This window comes from Rhipicephalus microplus, chromosome X (assembly GCF_043290135.1).
Source record: "Rhipicephalus microplus isolate Deutch F79 chromosome X, USDA_Rmic, whole genome shotgun sequence".
Taxonomy (NCBI): domain Eukaryota; kingdom Metazoa; phylum Arthropoda; class Arachnida; order Ixodida; family Ixodidae; genus Rhipicephalus; species Rhipicephalus microplus.
The window spans coordinates 43,435,683-43,453,805 of NC_134710.1; the positions used below are offsets into that span (position 1 = coordinate 43,435,683).

The 18,123-nt window shown below is 45.7% G+C and overlaps 1 protein-coding gene and 1 non-coding gene across 3 annotated transcripts in view; both read right to left on the minus strand.

The window, feature by feature from the left end:
* Positions 1–1,060: 1,060 nt before the first annotated feature.
* LOC119175876 (fibroblast growth factor receptor 4) overlaps positions 1,061–18,123 on the minus strand; it is a 93,245-nt gene continuing 76,182 nt past the window's right edge. The window contains exons 5-17 of one of the 2 annotated variants that reach the window (XM_037426896.2): positions 15,156–15,266; positions 12,896–13,047; positions 12,041–12,164; positions 11,466–11,662; positions 11,067–11,205; positions 9,730–9,944; positions 9,075–9,214; positions 7,763–7,878; positions 7,469–7,579; positions 6,692–6,882; positions 5,927–6,258; positions 3,756–3,861; positions 1,061–1,313 (exon numbers count right to left, since the gene is read on the minus strand). In XM_037426896.2, the coding sequence (XP_037282793.2) occupies positions 1,215–1,313; positions 3,756–3,861; positions 5,927–6,258; positions 6,692–6,882; positions 7,469–7,579; positions 7,763–7,878; positions 9,075–9,214; positions 9,730–9,944; positions 11,067–11,205; positions 11,466–11,662; positions 12,041–12,164; positions 12,896–13,047; positions 15,156–15,266 (2,033 nt within the window). In that variant the 3' untranslated portion in view covers positions 1,061–1,214. Of the gene's footprint in view, positions 1,314–3,755; positions 3,862–5,926; positions 6,259–6,691; positions 6,883–7,468; positions 7,580–7,762; positions 7,879–9,074; positions 9,215–9,729; positions 9,945–11,066; positions 11,206–11,465; positions 11,663–12,040; positions 12,165–12,895; positions 13,048–15,155; positions 15,270–18,123 lie in introns of both variants that reach the window. The other variant, XM_037426895.2, reaches the window with a different exon arrangement.
* Positions 4,132–4,211, minus strand: TRNAT-GGU (transfer RNA threonine (anticodon GGU)). The gene has a single exon. It is a non-coding gene; the product is annotated as a tRNA-Thr (tRNA).

An 18,123-nucleotide genomic window follows, 5' to 3' on the forward strand; every position in this document is an offset into this window, starting at 1 on the left:
TCAAGACACAGCGTAGAATTGTAGATGCTCTTCAGATAGCTTCTACAGGTGTAAACAATGACAACTTTCTGCCTTTTGCACGGCCCCGTTTTCTCAGCACAAGACACTGGTGCGGCAACACACACAGATGGAGGTTCAGCGGTCAGCGCAAGTGGGACGCTTACAAGCGGATCGCTCTTCGTAGGCGCTGTATACTGAAATGTCTACCAATATGTAGCACTCGGAGAGCTGCTTGTCAATTGCAGCAGTCGCTAAGAAGGGGCATCGGACTAACGCGGCTTCTCGCTCGTGCATCAAATGGCTGGTCTGGCGCGCTTGTGCTGGAACTCTTGTAATGAGCGTCTATGGAACACCTTTTTGCTCAGCGCCTATAGCGTTCACGTGTCCCCCGGGGAAACATCATGAGCCCGACGTAGTCTTCTGCAGCTGCTGCTACGCTTGCCTGCCGTCGATGGATAGGGTATCGCGTTCAGTCGGACACAGGGATTGAGGCACGTGCAAGCGCTCGGCGGCTGGTGGGGGGACCAGTTTGTAAACAGCAACATCGATCTGTGAGGCGGCCTCGAATTTCATTTCAAATATAACGTCAACGTTTGCCGTATACGAGTTCAGCATACGTTTGAACACGGCTCTACGGGGGGGGGGGGACACGAACGGGATATTACACTTATGTCATAAAGGCAAATTTAAGAAGGAATCACTGCGGGGTGCTGAAAAGCGAACTACGTGAACAGCTGGCGGAACACCGGAAGAAAAACTATCTTCAGCTGCCCTTGCGTTGCACACTGGAGACAGCAACGTACATACAATGTTGAACATTTGTGCGCATTGAGGAGACGGCCATTGCACTTTAGAGAACATTGCACTTGAAGATACCAGCAGGAATGGCCGCTTAATGCTGCCAGTTTAGGCTTGCTTGAAGCTATAGGCTAAAAAATAGCTATCGTGTCCTCTGCGGCACCCTTGAAATTTAACACGACCCAGCGCGAGTCCGCTGCTTCGCGTAGACAGTAATGGGCATGAAGTCAATCCCTGAAATGAGCGATACTTACATAATAAATAACATCCAATTTTCATTTTACACCGAGCTATTCACAGCTTTTTACAGAGGACGCTGCCTCGTGCAGGAAGCGTGCGCCGCAGGCCTGGATGTGCAGCCGCGTGTGGCCGCCCTGACGCCCATCAGGCAGCAGATGCGCGACTAGGCGGCTTCTTCACACGGCCGCGTGGTGCGCGGTGAACGAGAGAGAGGACTCGCTCTCGGAGGAACTGGGTGGCGTGTCCAGCACAGGAATAGACAGGTCCAGGTACTCCTGCGGATGCACAAAAGTTGTTCGTTACCGGTAAACCGAGGACAGGACACTTGCGAAGCACGTTTGGTTCGTCAGCTGTGACCGAGGTGTTTCCCTTGTGACTGCGCCACTTTCTGCTCGTTTATACGTGGTTATAAACCCTTCCCGGCAATAAAGCGTGCCACGTCGCGTTGCAGAAAAGCAAGCGACTGCTGCACGAACGCCCTGTTGTTCAGGTCAAACTGAATGCAAAGGTCAAATTGCGAGTCTCCAGTTTCAGGCGGCATTTTTTCCTTTCCAACCGTGGCGGCATTACTTTTCGCCGGGACCGAAACGCTTTCACGACGTTTATACGATGCTTCTTTATGAGTCATACGACCCACCGTGGTGCTGTTGCGCTATAATAATCTCGGAGGCGCGGGTTCGATTTCATCCACGGCGACTGAATCTCAATGGATTGAAATGCAACCTCATAATGCTATCATTGTTTTGATGCACAAAACCCCATAATTTATTATTAAATGTAAATTCCTAAATCATGCGAAAATAGCGGATGGGGGCTATACGCAGCACCGATCACCTCGAGTATCTTTTAACGTTGATGAGTTATTAGGCTTTCATGATTGACAGAATAGCTGGTTAGGATGCATATTCTCTCGAACAAGTACCGCCGTCAGCATAGTTAACTCGAACGCTTTGCCGAGTGGCCTTTGCCACCTGGCTAGATGGATCAATATGCTATGAGCGTCCCCTTTATAACGGCGGGGTGACATACGCGCTACTAGAACAGACAAAAAGAAAAAGAAAAATGTATTTTTAAATTGGCCTGATGGCTTCACAGCCTAACTCTATACTCGATCCGGTAGGATGAACTCATTTTCCCCACTTTTTATTTTGTGCGGGTGCTGACACCCCCTGTAAAGTTGTTCGCGTCGTGAGGCGCAGGTGTCTCGCGCAGAAGCCGTATTTTCGGGTCGAAACAATTGAGCGGTGGGTGGCCCTGTGTTCGCCAGCGTTGATCACCACTATCATCATCATAGTTAGATCGGTAGCGCCGGAGGTGACCCCTGGCGGCAAGCCTTGGCGGCGGCACGGGGGAATGGAGTGAGTGTCTTCTGCGCGTGGCGTTTGGCGCGAACGGTTGTCTCTCGCGGTGTGTCCCCGGCGCACGGCACCGAGGGCCGTCTGCCGGGGACCCTCGTGGTGAGTCGGGCATTCGCCACCTTGTGTATGTTGTTGAGTGTACGGTCATATTGTGTAAGGATGTATCAGCGCGTTGATCCTGATCGATGTTATAATTATTCGGCTGACGATGTCGTCGATCAGAAGGTAGTTAAATAAATGTGCGTTGTTCGGGTTTGGTTTGACCGCGTCTACTGCATGCTTCCGTGTTCCAAGAGCGTGGCGCGCTGTCCATTGCGAGACCCCAGAATAATAATGAAATATATGGAAAGAAAAGTGGACGAAAAGATAACTTGCCGTGGGCAGGAACCGAACCTGAAACCTTCGAATAACGCGTTCGATGCTCTACCCACTGAGCAGGCCAGGACGAGACCGGGGCTATCCCCCCGGTCTCGTCCTGGCAGACTTGATGTCTTCAGGTGGTATGTGAGAGACTATTGGTCAGATGCCAGATCTTAACAATATCACGTGCTACTTGACACCAATAGGCAAAAAAAAAGTGTGTCCCGTACTGGCCATGACAGCAAAAGGTGGCGCTGACAGACTCTCCCACGTTTAAATGCACATACATACCCAATAAAGTCGATGGGGGGATGGCCACCATGGTAGCTCAGTTGGTAGAGAAACGAACGCTTTATTCGAAGGTCGCAGGTTTGGCCCCTGCCCAGGACGAGTTATCTTTTCGTCCACTTTTCTTTCTTCACATTTACAATCGCTTCCAATAATATCCCCTTTCTTTCGCATCGTTGTGTGTTAGTTCTCATTATTATTAGGAATAGGAGAAGGAATTTGGCAGAATTTTTTAGCCAGCATTTCATGCTTCATATTTTATATGCCATCAATCATTGATGTAGTAAAGTCTGTGTTGATCGTCCCCTTCAAGCCCTTTCACACGGTGACAATGATCGCCGGACGTTGTGTGTCCATGAAACATATGTTGCATTGAAATATATTGTATCAATGTAGTATTTGGGCTTGTTTGCACTCAGTTTGTATCGTAGAATGTCATTTTGAAAGCCAACTAAAAAAAGCAGCCTTCGAGAAATTTTCGGTGGCTAACTTGGCGAAAAGTAACCAAACGCGGTAAGCCGGGCAGTAACATCCCATATCCTGTTATAACACCTGCGAAGAAGCAACACACAACAGTAGAACACCAGTTTTTCTGTTAATAAAGTCGGCCAAACTGAAACTACATTCCGAGCTCTCTTTTACGTCATTTTGTTCCTGCATAACATGAACTTTTTGACGGCTGTATTTTTTTTTCGCTGGGTAGTTGATTACCTGGTCCGTGGCGAACGTCAAGATCCGGTCGAGGTCTTCCACTAGTTCCGTGAAGGTTGGCCGCTGGTATGGCGATTGGTTCCAGCATTCCCTCATTATCACATACCTGCAATGACACGAGTAAAAACAAATTGTGACCAGCGGTCCAAACTATCGCGCATATTCAACTGAACCAAGCTATATATATATATATATATATATATATATATATATATATATATATATATATATATATATATATATATATATATATATATATATATATATATATATATATGAGATCTAACAGACAGTAATGCCAAGAAATGTATTGGGGAAGTTATTAGAACAAATGCGATGTCAATAAGCAGAAAGAAAAGTGGGTGAAAAAATAACCAGCCGTGAGCAGGAGTCGAACCTGCGACCTTCGAATAACCCGTTCGATGCTCTAACCACTGAGCTATTCCTGCTCATGGCTGGTTATTTTTTCACTCACTTTTTTTTCTTCTTATCGACATTCCATTTGTTCTAATAACTTCCCCTATACATTCCTGTCTGTTAGATCTCATTAATATTGCGTCAAAACACGGAAAAACGAGCCCTTAGGTATACACTTCTTTCCCTTATATATATATATATATATATATATATATATATATATATATATATATATATATATATATACCCGCGACCTCCGGGTCGTGGGTACGACATGCCACGGTAGCGGACACTCATTTGTCTTTACTTCTTGTCGCTGGGCAAGGTCGCTACGATTGTAACATTCGATCTGTTGGTTAAGATGTACCGGAAGTAGTGTTTACATATGGGGTATTCATTTTGTTAGAAGCAGACCAGACAATTTAGGGCATCAGGTCAAGTTGGAACATTATACGATGGACGAGTTCAATAACACTAAAAAAAAAGAAGAAGAAAAAGACCATTGCGTGATTTGAGCCCGTAAGGCAGCTTTTCTCTTTCCGGTCTTCTAGCGAGCTTAGCACTATCTTTAGTATTCCTTCAGTGCAGCTGTCTGGCTGAACTTTTTTTTTTACCGCCGATTATCGGCGGCACGAGCATGCATTGATATTTCCAAGCGAAAAACAGCGTAAAACTCCTGGAAGACCCCTGATCTGTTCTAGAGCAGATTACATGTTACGTCGCACTTTAGCGTTGAACGTTACTGGATTAACGTTACTGAATTAAAATAACATTAGTGAATTACGTTGAACGCCAACGGATTACCGGCTTCGGTAACTTCCTTCAGATGAAAAGGTCCCGGATGTTGCTATTTCGAAGCGCAATGAGATATTGCAAAAAAGAGTTGCACACTGGACTTGACAAGTCGTACTAAATACCTATGTCTCACAAAAGACGGAACGGTTATTGAGCAGAAGCGGACGCACGCTCGCATCTCCACGATAAAGGCGATCAAGGCCATGGCCAGCTGTGCGAACCCTGCGGACTCCACAGCATTATACGCTCAGTGTGAAAAGCACAGAAAGTATAACCGTCTAGCAGAGTCCCACCAAGTGGGCTTAGCTTTCTTAGCTTACTTCCCCTTCTTTGTGCCGTAATTCTAGGTTCTTGTTTCGCTGTTCTTTTCTTAGTAAGAAGGACTTGATGGATCCCTGAGCACAGCTATAGCAGCCCCATCTACCATTCTCTAGACCACGGCCTGGACAACGAGGAATTCATTCTCAGCATTAGCTCGCACCGTTGTGCAATCGATCATATGCAACATCGGAGACCACGCAAAATGAATTTGGTGGTTAAGCATGTAAGGAGGGAAGCGCGAGATATATGTGACCTACTGAAGTGTACGCAGATCATGAATGGTGCGTTTAAGTAGCTGTTTATTTCAGTGCTTTCTATTAACCTTTAGGCCGTATCAATCAAGTGCATTTTCTGAACGCACACACGTGCCGTGATACGCCATACAACTTCCTCCCCCCCCCCTCCAACCACTACCGCTTCAATGCTAACAGTATAGTCAGACACTAAACCTTCGCGAAGGACGCACTCTACCTGAATTTTTCGCTAGACAGTTATCCATGCCAGCTTAATTTTCTCTACTCGAGAAAAAAAAAATAACTGGTTTCAGTTGACGTTCTTTGGTAGGCGCTATTTAGCGGTACTGAGATTGAAGAGCGTCAAAATTTCTGTATCTAGACGAACCCAATGATGGTACTCACACTTCAAGCGAACAGCCTTGCGGTTTCTCCATCCTGTGTCCGTCTCTGAGCAACTGGAACAGCTTTTCGATGGGCACAGACGGGTACGGAGTGCCACCAAGTGTCATGATCTCCCAGAGAAGGATGCCGTAGGACCACACGTCGCTCTGCGTGGTGTACACTCGATCGAACAGAGCTTCGGGCGCCATCCACTTGACAGGCAGACGTCCGTCAGACTTCTTCTTGTAATAGTCGATGTTGTGCAAGTCCCGCGCCAGACCGAAGTCGGCGATCTTCATGACGTTGTTCTCCACGACCAGCACGTTTCTCGCTGCCAGATCACGGTGAATGCACTGCGCAGAATGATCAAGACGTGTTCGAGCGCTTGCATTACAGTACAACGTGGTGGACGGCGTGGTTGTCTACAAGCGAGCACTTGAAAAAAAAATTACTATTGCGATGTTAGAAAGCGCACGGAAAGCTGTTTTTTCTGTTTAGATATGCAACATCAGGCGTACATAACATCTGTAGCGACGAGCTAAATGCGTTGTATTCTGTCTCAACCTATGTGTTATCACACTGCATTAGAGTTTTTCAAAAGAGCAGCAATCCCACATGAAATATCTATATATTATTGAAGAGGAGCCATGTCCTGCAAAACAGCTCTAGAGCATTCATAGCAGTGTGCTCCTGTTGCGCTTCGCGACCGTTTACTCCGTCCTTTGGTTTAGACGTACTCGTGAATGAATCGAATTGGTAGACGTGTGTCAATTCTGCATCGCTTACCTTTTTAGAGGCAAGGTATTCCATCCCACGAGCAACTTGGTACGCAAACGAGACCAGGTCCTTGTGCGTCAACGTCTTTGGTTTCAAGTCAGCCCCGATGGCTTGCTCGTAACCAGAGCTCGGACGGTGGGTGCGCAAGAAGTCGCGGAGGTTTCCGTGGGCAGCGTACTCGACTATCACATGAAGCGGGCCTGCAGGAAATGTACAAGGAACGCGACCGTTAACATTCCCACGTGCATTCACGCACTAAGTGCTGACGACACACAGAACTCTATATAAGTGCACATGTAAGGCGGATATATGGAAAACTCCACGTGTGTGAGGTTGTGAGTGTTACGCTTTCAAACGCCGTAAGAGACGTCACTATAATCAAGGGTCCCGGCTGGTTAGTTTACAAACTCATACAGTTCTTAGAAGTGTGGCAGCTTGGGCTAGTGGGTATGACATGACGATAGTTATAGCACGAGAGCAGAACGACGACACAGAGTGTCCTTCTTGTCTTTGTGTCGTCGTTCTGTTCTCGCGCTATAACTATCATCATAATACAGTTGCCTGAAAAAATCGTGATATGAAATGTGGGCGAAAGCAGCCGTTGCACGTGGGAATAAACGTATCTGCAATACGGCTACTGCAGCCAATCCTTCGCTCCACACTCTAAACCACGTCGGTAGAAAGCCAGTTAAATATATTTGAATTGCACCAGAATGAAAAAAAAGAAAAAGTGATTGTTTAGGCATAATCGACTCTTTGCCGTTGAAATCATATACGTCTACTTGCCGTCTTGCGTGCAACATCCAAGCAGGTTAATAATGTTGATGTGTTTTCCGATGGTCTTCATCACCTCCATCTCGGAAACGAGGTTGGCCATTTCGCTGTCAGTATGCCCATCTGCGAGTATAGTCGTACACAGAAGTGTGATTTATACTGCGTGGTGCAGTTAGTCACAAAACAATGTGTGCTACGAGAGTTATAGAAAATACATTTGTGAGCCTCCTTACACGTGCAACAGCAAATGATAACATCATTAATCGCCGACAAGTAAACGACTGTATTCTTCTGAAAAGAACTCACCTTTCAGCATCTTGACGGCCACGATAGTGGGTCCTTCTTTGTCGCCAAGGCCATACGCCTCTGCCTTGACAACCTGGCCGAATGCTCCCTCTCCCAGAGGCTTGCCGAGGACGAGCCTGAAATATTAGTAATGTGTCTAATAACGCCTTATAGAATGCGTGCCTTACCGGTCGGAAATAAATAATCCCTTGACATAAACACGAAAATGCTAAAATACATATCCGAAACAGTACTTATTTGTGGGAGCTCTGACTTTAACAATATTACCCTGACAGTCATAGGCGTGCACAGGGGTTCCCCTTCAGTTGGCGGGGAAGGGGGGGGGGAGAAGGCTGAAGGTTTTATTAAGTCAACGTATGAGGCAGGCTTAGCGCCCTCCTTCCTTTCTTAGGTAAGTAGAAAAGGGTGGCCGGCCCCCCTCGCGCGCACGACTATGCTGACAGTAAAGTTAAGCATGAGCGTCGTTGTTTTTTACGCTGAATGCCGTACGAACAGCAGTGTAAGTTACCATTATAGGATTTGAAAGTGTGTGACATCAAAATGGGAAAAAAAACCTCACGGAAGAAATAGTACCTCCTGAGATGAAACACTGTCACCGACCAAAGTCTGGTGATAATCTGACGTTTCCAATGAGCTGGACTCGAAGCCGTTGTCATCGCCAAGGAAAAGAACATGTCATCCCACCGGCTCCTAGAATCTCTAATCATCCAGACAACAGCAGCTACAATGAATAGTGATTTTCTGAATAGGGGCCCCAAACAAATAGCGTCCAGGCCACTGCGCATGCGCAAAACCCAAACCGCGATTGGGTTTTGGGTTGATGAGGACGCTTTTTCTTGAATTTAGTGCGAGCCCCAAAGTCTTCCCCAAAAGCTTTGCGTCGGACAAAGGTGACGGCACACATTGAAGCGACGGCTGTCCTCCAGCACTACAGTGACAAATGTCCAAAGCGTTGTAGACCCTATTCGAAAATTCTTCGCTCCTGCTTGACCCAAAGCGTGCAAATGCAAAAGGCTTTGGGGCCTCAAACTTATGGGGCCCCTATTCGAAAACTCCCTAATGTATGCCTGTCATCTACGCACACTCGTTGCGTCGCTTACTGGCTCAATAATTGACAATGACTTCTGGTCCAGCTCACTGAACAAGGAACCCGTGTGCGGTTCCGAAACGTGAGATCATCTGCCAACTTGGTCAGTGACCGTGTTTCATCTCAATCGATGCCTGACCACACGACCTGTCATCGAACTCTTGACTAAGTAATACCTCTTCATGAGGCTCTTCAGCATATATGTTGAAAGGCAGTGGCACTTACCTTTCCCTGGGAAATTCCCATTCAGGATCCAGAGGCAACTCGTATTCGCAAACGGTGTTCAAGTCCGTTGACATGAAGCCCCTCTGGTGGTCGATCTTGACTAGTGGGGCTATGGAGGAGTCTTCATAGTGTCCAGAATCCTGTTCAGACATAAGCGCATGCAGGATATGCAATTTATTTGCTTGCTTGTTACGTAGATTACCCAGTCAATAACTGGTAATGTATATGATCGCGAATCGCAATGGCACCTATACGCAACACTTATCGCAACATTTCTCCATTTGGCTTTTGCTCTCGAAAAGTAATGTGTTGCAGCCGCAGATTGATAACGCGCGAAGGTGCTCGGTATATGCGTCGACATAACGTCGCTTGTGGGGCATGTTTTGGGCCCCCGCTGGGGCAACAAATATAGCAGTGCTGACATTTACAGCAGTATATATGTAATTCATGGTTTGGTTGGTTAGCTTACCGGATTTCAAGTGACAAAGTGACATCCTTAACAAATGATAGATTTTGATGATCATGCACCTCGGAAATGAGCTCAGGTATGCCGAGAATTTTTGAAATCGCATGTCCTTAGGGCGTCATTATCGTCGGCAGTAAAGGGAGTTTCGTGGTAGGTCGCGTCATGCGTATACGACAAGCAGGCGCTCACCGAAACGTGACGCTCGAGGATGACCTTCTTACGGACGACCTCATGCTGCTTCTGGGCTACGTCGAGCTTCTGCTGCAGTGACAGCATGGCGGAGCGGCAGACGAGCGTGGTGATGACGCCCACTATGGCGCTCACGCCCAGCACAGTGGCCAGCGCCAACATCCACGGATGCTTGAGGAGCGTCATGGTGAAGCTGGACTTCTCAGGTTGCGGCACTGCGAGCACGCGGGTATACCGTGATCAGAAACAGTGATATTTGGCTCTGTTTTGGAAGCACTCGCTGGTCAATGGTTAGCGATAATTGTACTCCTCAAGCTGCAACGACACTTAATTGGTATATACAGTCTCAGGCGACAGGTTTTCACATTCTAGTGGCCTAATGATTTGCATGCATGCTTGAATATTATCGGGGCATTTGGTAAATAAAGTTATCGGTACTTTCTCGTTAATGCACTATTTCGCAACGCGCTACACGTCAGTTGACTGCTCAGCTCACTTACGTGAGCGAAGGTGTCGGTACGCTTAGGCAGCCGGCGACGTTAGTAGAGGGGAAGAGAGAAAGCTAGCCGATTATCGAGCTGCCTGTAGGACCATATATCGGACGAGGCCCCAAAGCCCTAAAAGCAGCGACACCTCTACTCTTCACTCACGACCTCACTCCCACCCCGTTCCTATGCTTCGGTCGCTGAAGTGGTCGTCAGTCGCGTCGAGAACCTCTTTTACGTTCGTGTTTGGAACGTGTCTACTAGGGCGTATTTTTTGCGGCAAAGTTCTTGAAGGCGCGGGTCTGTGCACCCCTTGTATGTATATATGTGACCGCCTATAGTTCCACCTTTGCAAACTGCCGACTACTTCGTCCTTGCAAACATTCCATTATATACGCCCCATCACCACTTCACCGACCATAAAGCCGTTATAATGAAGGGGGAACGGAAGCGACGTATAGCTAACGATTAATAAAATTTCTTGTATAAATAAATACAGTGTTTGCCACGTCTTTGATGATGTACTGGGCAATACTCGCGGATGGTTCATGGTTTATCGATCAAACCTTCCAGCGCTTCGCCCCACTGATCATCATTTCCTCCGTTGACATGCTGTAATTTTTTGATTAGATCCCCCAAAATAAGTGCACTGTCATTAAGAGTTATGCAGCTGATGTTCTTGAGTGCGAGCACTCTAGCAGGAGAGGTCCGATATTCTGTCAGGCATTTGTGTCTTCTTGTCAGCCTTTTAGACGGGAGAACGGCAACGACATTTTTCTCTTTGCGTTAGTCTAAACACAAAAGAGCGAGCGAATAGGGTGTGAAGTCAATGAAAAGGCGCGCCGTACTCACATGGCTCAACATTCAAATAGACGCTCTTGTTGCTGATGCCAACGCTATTGCCAACTAGACAAGTGTACCAGCCTTCGTCATCCATCGTAACGTTGTCGATCACGAGGACTCGTGGATCATCTATGCTCTGATTCGCACTCTGTGGGGGATGTAAGAGATTAAACCATTAAAAACAGAGTGCGAAAAAAAACAGCAACAAAAATCAACAACGTTAGTAGTATCGTCGTTAGACACACGCTAAAACGTTTGCCTAAGGCTCACGTGTCGCATCTAAGTACTTACCGATTCCTTTTTCGCAATGAAAAGCAAGCAAGAAAAAATCAAATGACCACATCATGCACGACGTTAACGATCGACAATGTCGAATAAGATGGATTGTAGCAGATCCTTCGCGCCTACCTGAACGACAGTGACGTAGGGAGTCGTCTCGTCGTCGTTCTGGAAGTACGAGCCGTTGACTGAGTAATGCCGTAGCCAGCGGATGTGTGGCTGCAGGTCGCTTATAAAACGGCATTCAAAGCGTGCTTGCTTTCCGACGTAGACGGTCAGGTTCTGTATGGAGTCCTCGTAGATGATTGGCCGAAGCGGAATTCGTTCTGAAAGTGTTATAAAATTCGTTTGCCCGGGAAAAATGTACCCAGAAAAACGGGCAACGGCTTGACATCTTTTCACAGCCTCTTGTGCTATAAGAGGGGGTGCTATCATATTCACTTTTCCGTGCAAGGAACTTATGATATAGATTTAGAAATGTTGGCGCCTGGTTTGACTGAATTAACGAGTAATAATTACCCACAAAATTCACGCAAAAGAAGATCTAATCAAACAATATTTTTTTTTGTTAATAGCGCGCTTCCGATGGCGCAGCATTGCTTGCATTTTAGATCAGCGGTAGTATTCCTTATACACATATTAGTTTAATAATATATTCGGTATACTGTTAGTCGCCGGGAGAGGGCAAGCAGACTGATACAAACCTTTGATTTCAACTGTGTAGGTGTAGCTGATGTTCCCCAAAGAATTGACGGCCATGCAGGTATAATTTCCAGCGTCGGACACCATGACGTCGTTCAATGACAACTTGTGTGCCTTGTAAATGACCTGCGAGTGACCGGTTTCATATTCACTGCGATGAACGGTGGTCATCCACACAACATGCTCTGCTTCACAGCTTTGACGAGTGCCTCTTGAAATAGCTGTGATTAGCCGTATAGCTATATGATTATAATGTCGAATAATTTTTAAAACATCACTCACTCATATTAGGATTTTTGTGCACATTAGTTGAAATAGTCTCTAAACCTTCATAGAAGACAATATAGTCGTGCACTTACGGACACAAGAAAAAGGACACATACATCATAAACGCCATCTTTATACGATGAATCCCAACCAACCAACTCACGTTTCCGCCATTTTAAATATTTGCTTTTTTTGCCAGTAACATGACGTTATAACAAGTACAACAACGTAAAACAACGCCCCTTTAGAAAGATTCCCGTTCATTGTCCAATGACAGGCACATTTTATCAGGCAGCAGATGTGGTTTCCTGTTGAAAGTCGAATTGAAAGCGCAGCTAATGTCTATGAGTGGCCAAGAAGGGTACGATTTCTTTCGCTAGGTGCGCTCCTGGTTCAGATATCGTGAAATTTGAGAAAAAGTGCCCCTTATGCCGTCAACATATGCATTATCTCAAGCGATATTTTTTTTTTCGTGAAACTAAGTTGGAAACCATTGTTGCGGATCCAACACCTGCGCGTAAATTTCATCAATAACGAGAATGGCAATCGGGACCGCGTTCATACGAATGTGGATTCGTCCCGAAGTATACCTTTTTCCCCAGCAGTCGCGTCGGCGGCTGATCGTTTTTCAGCCACGTCACGTTCGCCGGGGGGTTGCCCTTGACCAGGCACGGCAACATCACGTTGCTTCCGGCAGGCTGCACCACCAACTGAGGATTCAATTTCACAAAAGTCGGTGGCTCTGAAAAGCAGAGGTATAGGCACAGTCAGTCATCGCACCTCTTTTGTCTGCATCATTGTCCTTTTCGCGGAGAGAAGCGCATCCAAATTTGTTGAGCCAGCTGTACGAGGAGAACTATATATACTCCGCAAAGAGCATGTTTCGGTGATCAAACAGAGTCTGTTTAATTCGTTCTGCTCCAAATTTTGTTTTGGTGATGAAATCTGTATTCTCACACATGTAAACGACAAAACAAAACCGAGAGCTGCGAAATAGTTCGGCAGACACCACTATTGAGGGTGTTTCAAACCGCTATGTCATAAATTAAGAACAGTTCATGGATGTCACTGTGCTTCAGTACTCTTAATTAGCTATCGTGCGTGCTCAGAGAAGAGCCACAAATAGCTCTGAGACTTTTTTACGTACCGGCTGTGGTATATTGCACCACTAAAGCGGCGAGCTCTGCGTTATGTAAAGCAGTGAGATATTTATCGTTGTGAACATATTTACAACTTATTTGCGATAGAGAATAGTCCAGCAGTCAAGATGGCGGCTCTTATTTTAATGATGATAAACGTGATCCTTGGATGATTGACGCCTACCGACTCGAGGATCGGTGAAGACTCGGGCGGATTATACAGACGATTTATCATTATTAATATTTTGAACTGCTAATACAGGCTCCAGAACACCGACGCGTTGTCGTCCTCCTCTTCGCGCACACCTCACTACAGTTATCGCTGCAGCCCCGTCGAAATATCGTATTATTATTATTATTATTATTATTATTATTATTATTATTATTATTATTATTATTATTATTATTATTATTATTATTATTATATCTTCGCCAGTCTGCACCGATACGTATAAGCTTATTGAAAGATCAACATTATAGCAAAGTTTGATACTGGTAGTTTATCCCTAATGGTAAAAAAGGTGTGAAGGCGCCACTATTTTTTTTTTGGGGGGGGGGGGGCGAAGCTCCTTACAGCAGCACCTGTTCGTCCCTCGTGGCCTTAGTAGTGTGTAACAAGTATTACATTTTGACCTCCAAGGTGGTGCCGGTGAGAGATTTCTTCTGTGCGTTGTTGAACAATAAAATGTAGTGCTCAATGTACATGCCAATGACTGCTAAAAGGAAATGAGAGACAAGAGAATTCGGCTTTTAGTAAACGCGCACGCTGCAAATTTTTCACTGTTCACTGACAACGCACAGAAGACAAAAAAGGGTTTCTACGGTATACTCGCTGGGAGTAACCTCCTTGGTTTTAGAAAGGTTTAGCGAGCGTTCGGCCTCAGTGCCATGAATACAGTGAACTAGTATATACCACGAACTCGAGGTGGTTAAAGGTGGGAAGTGGACCCGAAGCGCAAGCCGTAAGAAAGTGTGCGTGTGCCTCCTCCCGTTCAGTCCTTGGAATGTCCGCTGGATGGCGGTGCTTCTATATGAGGAATATATGATGAAAAGATGCGAGATGGTCGTACTCGGAGTGTTGAATAGGTGGATGAACGGACACACAGACAGATGCATGGACGGACGCACGAATGGCTGCACGGACGGGTGGATGCATGGACGGACGCAGGAGCGGATGCATGGACGTGCGAACGCACACACGGACGGGCGGATGGACGCACGGGCGGCCACACAGACGCACGCATGGATGGACGGAAGCAAGAACGAATGGACGGACGGATGCTTCACCCCACTATCAGCCATTCACTCCGTGGATGTGCTGCTTTTTTTTTTCACTTGGCGAAGTAACGAAACGCCCTAATGTGCTTACTCGAGCCTTACTATTATACACGTCCCTCAGAGGCGGCTCTTTGCTGCACCCGAAGTCACCGGTTCGCGTTTTCTACTGCGAAGGCCGCTTTTAAATTGGCATCTAAATGCGTGAGCTTATGCAGCGGCATTTAGGTACGCGTTAAAGAACAGTTATAATTTGGGGCAAATCGGGAATTGTTTACCACGGGTTGGCCACTGTGAAATTATTGGACGTAAACGCTTAGTACTTTTGAAAATTATCTTGTGCATTTCATAGCTTGGCCAAATGTTATGCAAGATTCTGTAGGGAACAGCGGTCCCCATAAGAAGCACACCTTGAAATCAACTTTAGAATACCAACCTAGCTTTTCCGTGATTTCTCTTGTTTCGTCCAAAGACGGCGCAGTGACCGTGCTTGCATTTCGTGAGTGAAGAATGTTCTCCAGAACCTTTGCTTGGTCTCCAGAAGGGACTTCTGAAAGAAAAGCAAATTTCCAGTTGGTGCTGAGGATTGGTGTTACAGTAAAACGCTGGTGGTGATTTGCCGGTGTCGATATTGTACTACAGTTTCAATCAATCAATCAATCAATCAATCAACCAGAGATTTCTACAGATAGAAGGCATGCACCGAGAACTTTTAAATCTTGATTGAAGAGCATCATGGAATTTAACTTGCTCCGTGGGAGTGGAGGGAAAGAAATCATCACCACACATTACTGAAGCAGAATGTCGACAGGTTCTGAAAAGGATGCCCATGGAAATTCATATAGTCTGTTATTACCACCTGCTGAGAGCCCGTTTTAAAAATTTAATGAACGCTTCTTTGAGAACGTTTTGTAAAATATATGCCCTAAATGAGATGGCAGAGCATGATATATGAAAATTAAGCTTAAATAGTAAATTAGTACAAATCTGGCAGTGTATTTCATCTAGCTGTTTGATCCTTCCAGATAATTTGCAATTCCAGCGTTCTTTAAAAAAATCCTGCCTTAGCCAACTGCGCCGAAAGCATCTTGGACTGTGCCTATTTTGTAGGCCCTTCAGTATTCTACATGCTAACGAGCGTAGTGAAAGCAAGGCATTATGCTTACTTATCAATATTATATGCATTTAACCTAGAACGTATAATCCACAGAAGGATGGATTTCCCTCACTCGAAACCAACACATGCATAAGAGGATTCGTTCATTGCAATAATATCCGACAAGTACATCTACAGCTACCTCCGTCGCCGCTATCACTTTTCTAAAATATTCAAGTCGGGCATCCACGCACGTACTTCCTTACAAAAAAAAAAAAAACAAAAAAAAAACAGCCCACTAGCGACAAGTGGCATGAGTGCCGGACCCTGTCAGCACACCGTCACATGGGGCAGCCACACTGGGGTACACACCGACTCAGTTGTCTCAATAAGCGCAAGCTAGCAGTCGCCAAAAGTTCTAAACGTATTGCGGCGCTGTCACTTTTCTGCGAGTTTTAATGCGCCATCAACGCGAGTGAAAAAGCATGTATGTCAGCATTAATTCTGAACAAATCAACGAAGAGTGATGTAATCTATAGAAGAAAAAAAAAAGAAGTGAACTTTTCTTTGAACACTTCATGCCATGTAATTAAAAGTCAAGTGTGATCCCCAATAGATAAGCATAAAATATTTAATTTGGGAATTATGTTCACAGCGACAATACAGTTCCTCGACCAGAATCAATAAGGATCTGTCTTAACTATCCACAAATATTTTACCTCCAAATGTATAAAAAACACCCATAATTGGAAAAGAAATGTATAGAGTATGGAACAGGTCGCAAAATTTGTAAGTAGAAAAATATGTATTAGACATTTCATAGTTCATCTTTTCAATCTGTGATCACTGTCATAAAGGTGCGTAAGCGTATACCATATTTCAGATTTTAATCTCTATTACAGCATGTGGCGGCGGTCTGTCTTCAAAAATAAAACAAAAATTGGGCGTATAGACAAAGAAAGAAAGAAAGGTCATACCACTCATCGCGCATTGATCACCAGCATAAGGTTGCCATTCCGTTTTGCCGCACCAAATTCTTTTCAGCAGCCTTCTTACCGAAAACAGCCGCCGATTGGAACCACCTTCCCTCTTCCGTTGTAACAATAACAGACCCTTTGTTATTCAAGACTGCAATTTCTCAGCAATGCTTGTAACTATACGCAGTTTCCATTATCTATCTTTGTCTTGTATGTGCTTGAATTCTCACTTATACATTTTTAGTTGACTTATGTTGCCTTCCTGATTTGCGCATCTGACACTTGTTTCTTTATTTTGTCTCTTTTTTCTTGTGTGTTATAAATGTTGTACCCACCCCCTCTGTAATGCCCTATGGGCCCTGAGGGTATTCTAATAAATAAATAAATAAAGAATGAAAGAAAGAAAAAATAAAGAAAGAAAGAGAAAAAGAAAGAAAGAAAGGCGAGGTGAACGTGGGACTTGTAAATACATCGGATGACCTTGAACTGATTTCTTGGCGTTATGTGAAAGATTGAGTGATTGGCATGATACCCAGTCAAAGCAGACGGACACGTGGTGAGGAATCAGCGGCTTACGTGGTCACCTTTCTTAGCGAATATTCATGTTACATTGTGCTATGAACGCACTTTTTGTAGTTTGGTCAGCATGCGCACGCCTTTCCCCATTCCTCGTGCACCCGGACCCACAGACCAGGACCTCCCGGTCGGTCGCCCAACCTGTGGCGCTTCGTACGGTCCAGCACTATTTACTGCAAAAACCTGCGCTACCGGGCAATAAACATGGCGTAGTTCGAGCCCGGCGCAACATTGAGTTTTGAAACGGCTGCCGCAGCGCACACGGCACGAGCCCAGACCCGAAATAGCCTGGCCGATGCAGGAACCGCGATGCAGAAGCACTGCGCGGCGGGGCAGCGCAAACGGGCGCCGTCAAAGGCGCGTCATCGCTGACGCAGTGATGGCGGCGCCTAGGCACGCGCGCTGTGCCTGGCCATGTGGGGAGTGGGCAGGCTAGAAGGGCTCTATTTATGGAGTGCATAAACCACTGCTTTCTCTTCAGCTTTTCGAGGCAGTGAGCCGCTTCTCGTGTCCCGCTAAACTTGCTCGGTGAAACTGCAGCACAAGTATAGTGTTGCCATTTATTGTCCAAAGCTGATGCAGGCTGATTACTTAGATTTAAAACCAAAGTTGAGTCGCGATCCAACTGTACATGGGTTGAGCGCTCGGAGAATAATTGCCTATTAAAATGGGCAAGAGACAAGAAAAAAGCAGAGTGGATTAGGGGACAAACGAGGGTTAAGGATATCCTAGTTGAAGTAAAGAAGATGAAGTGA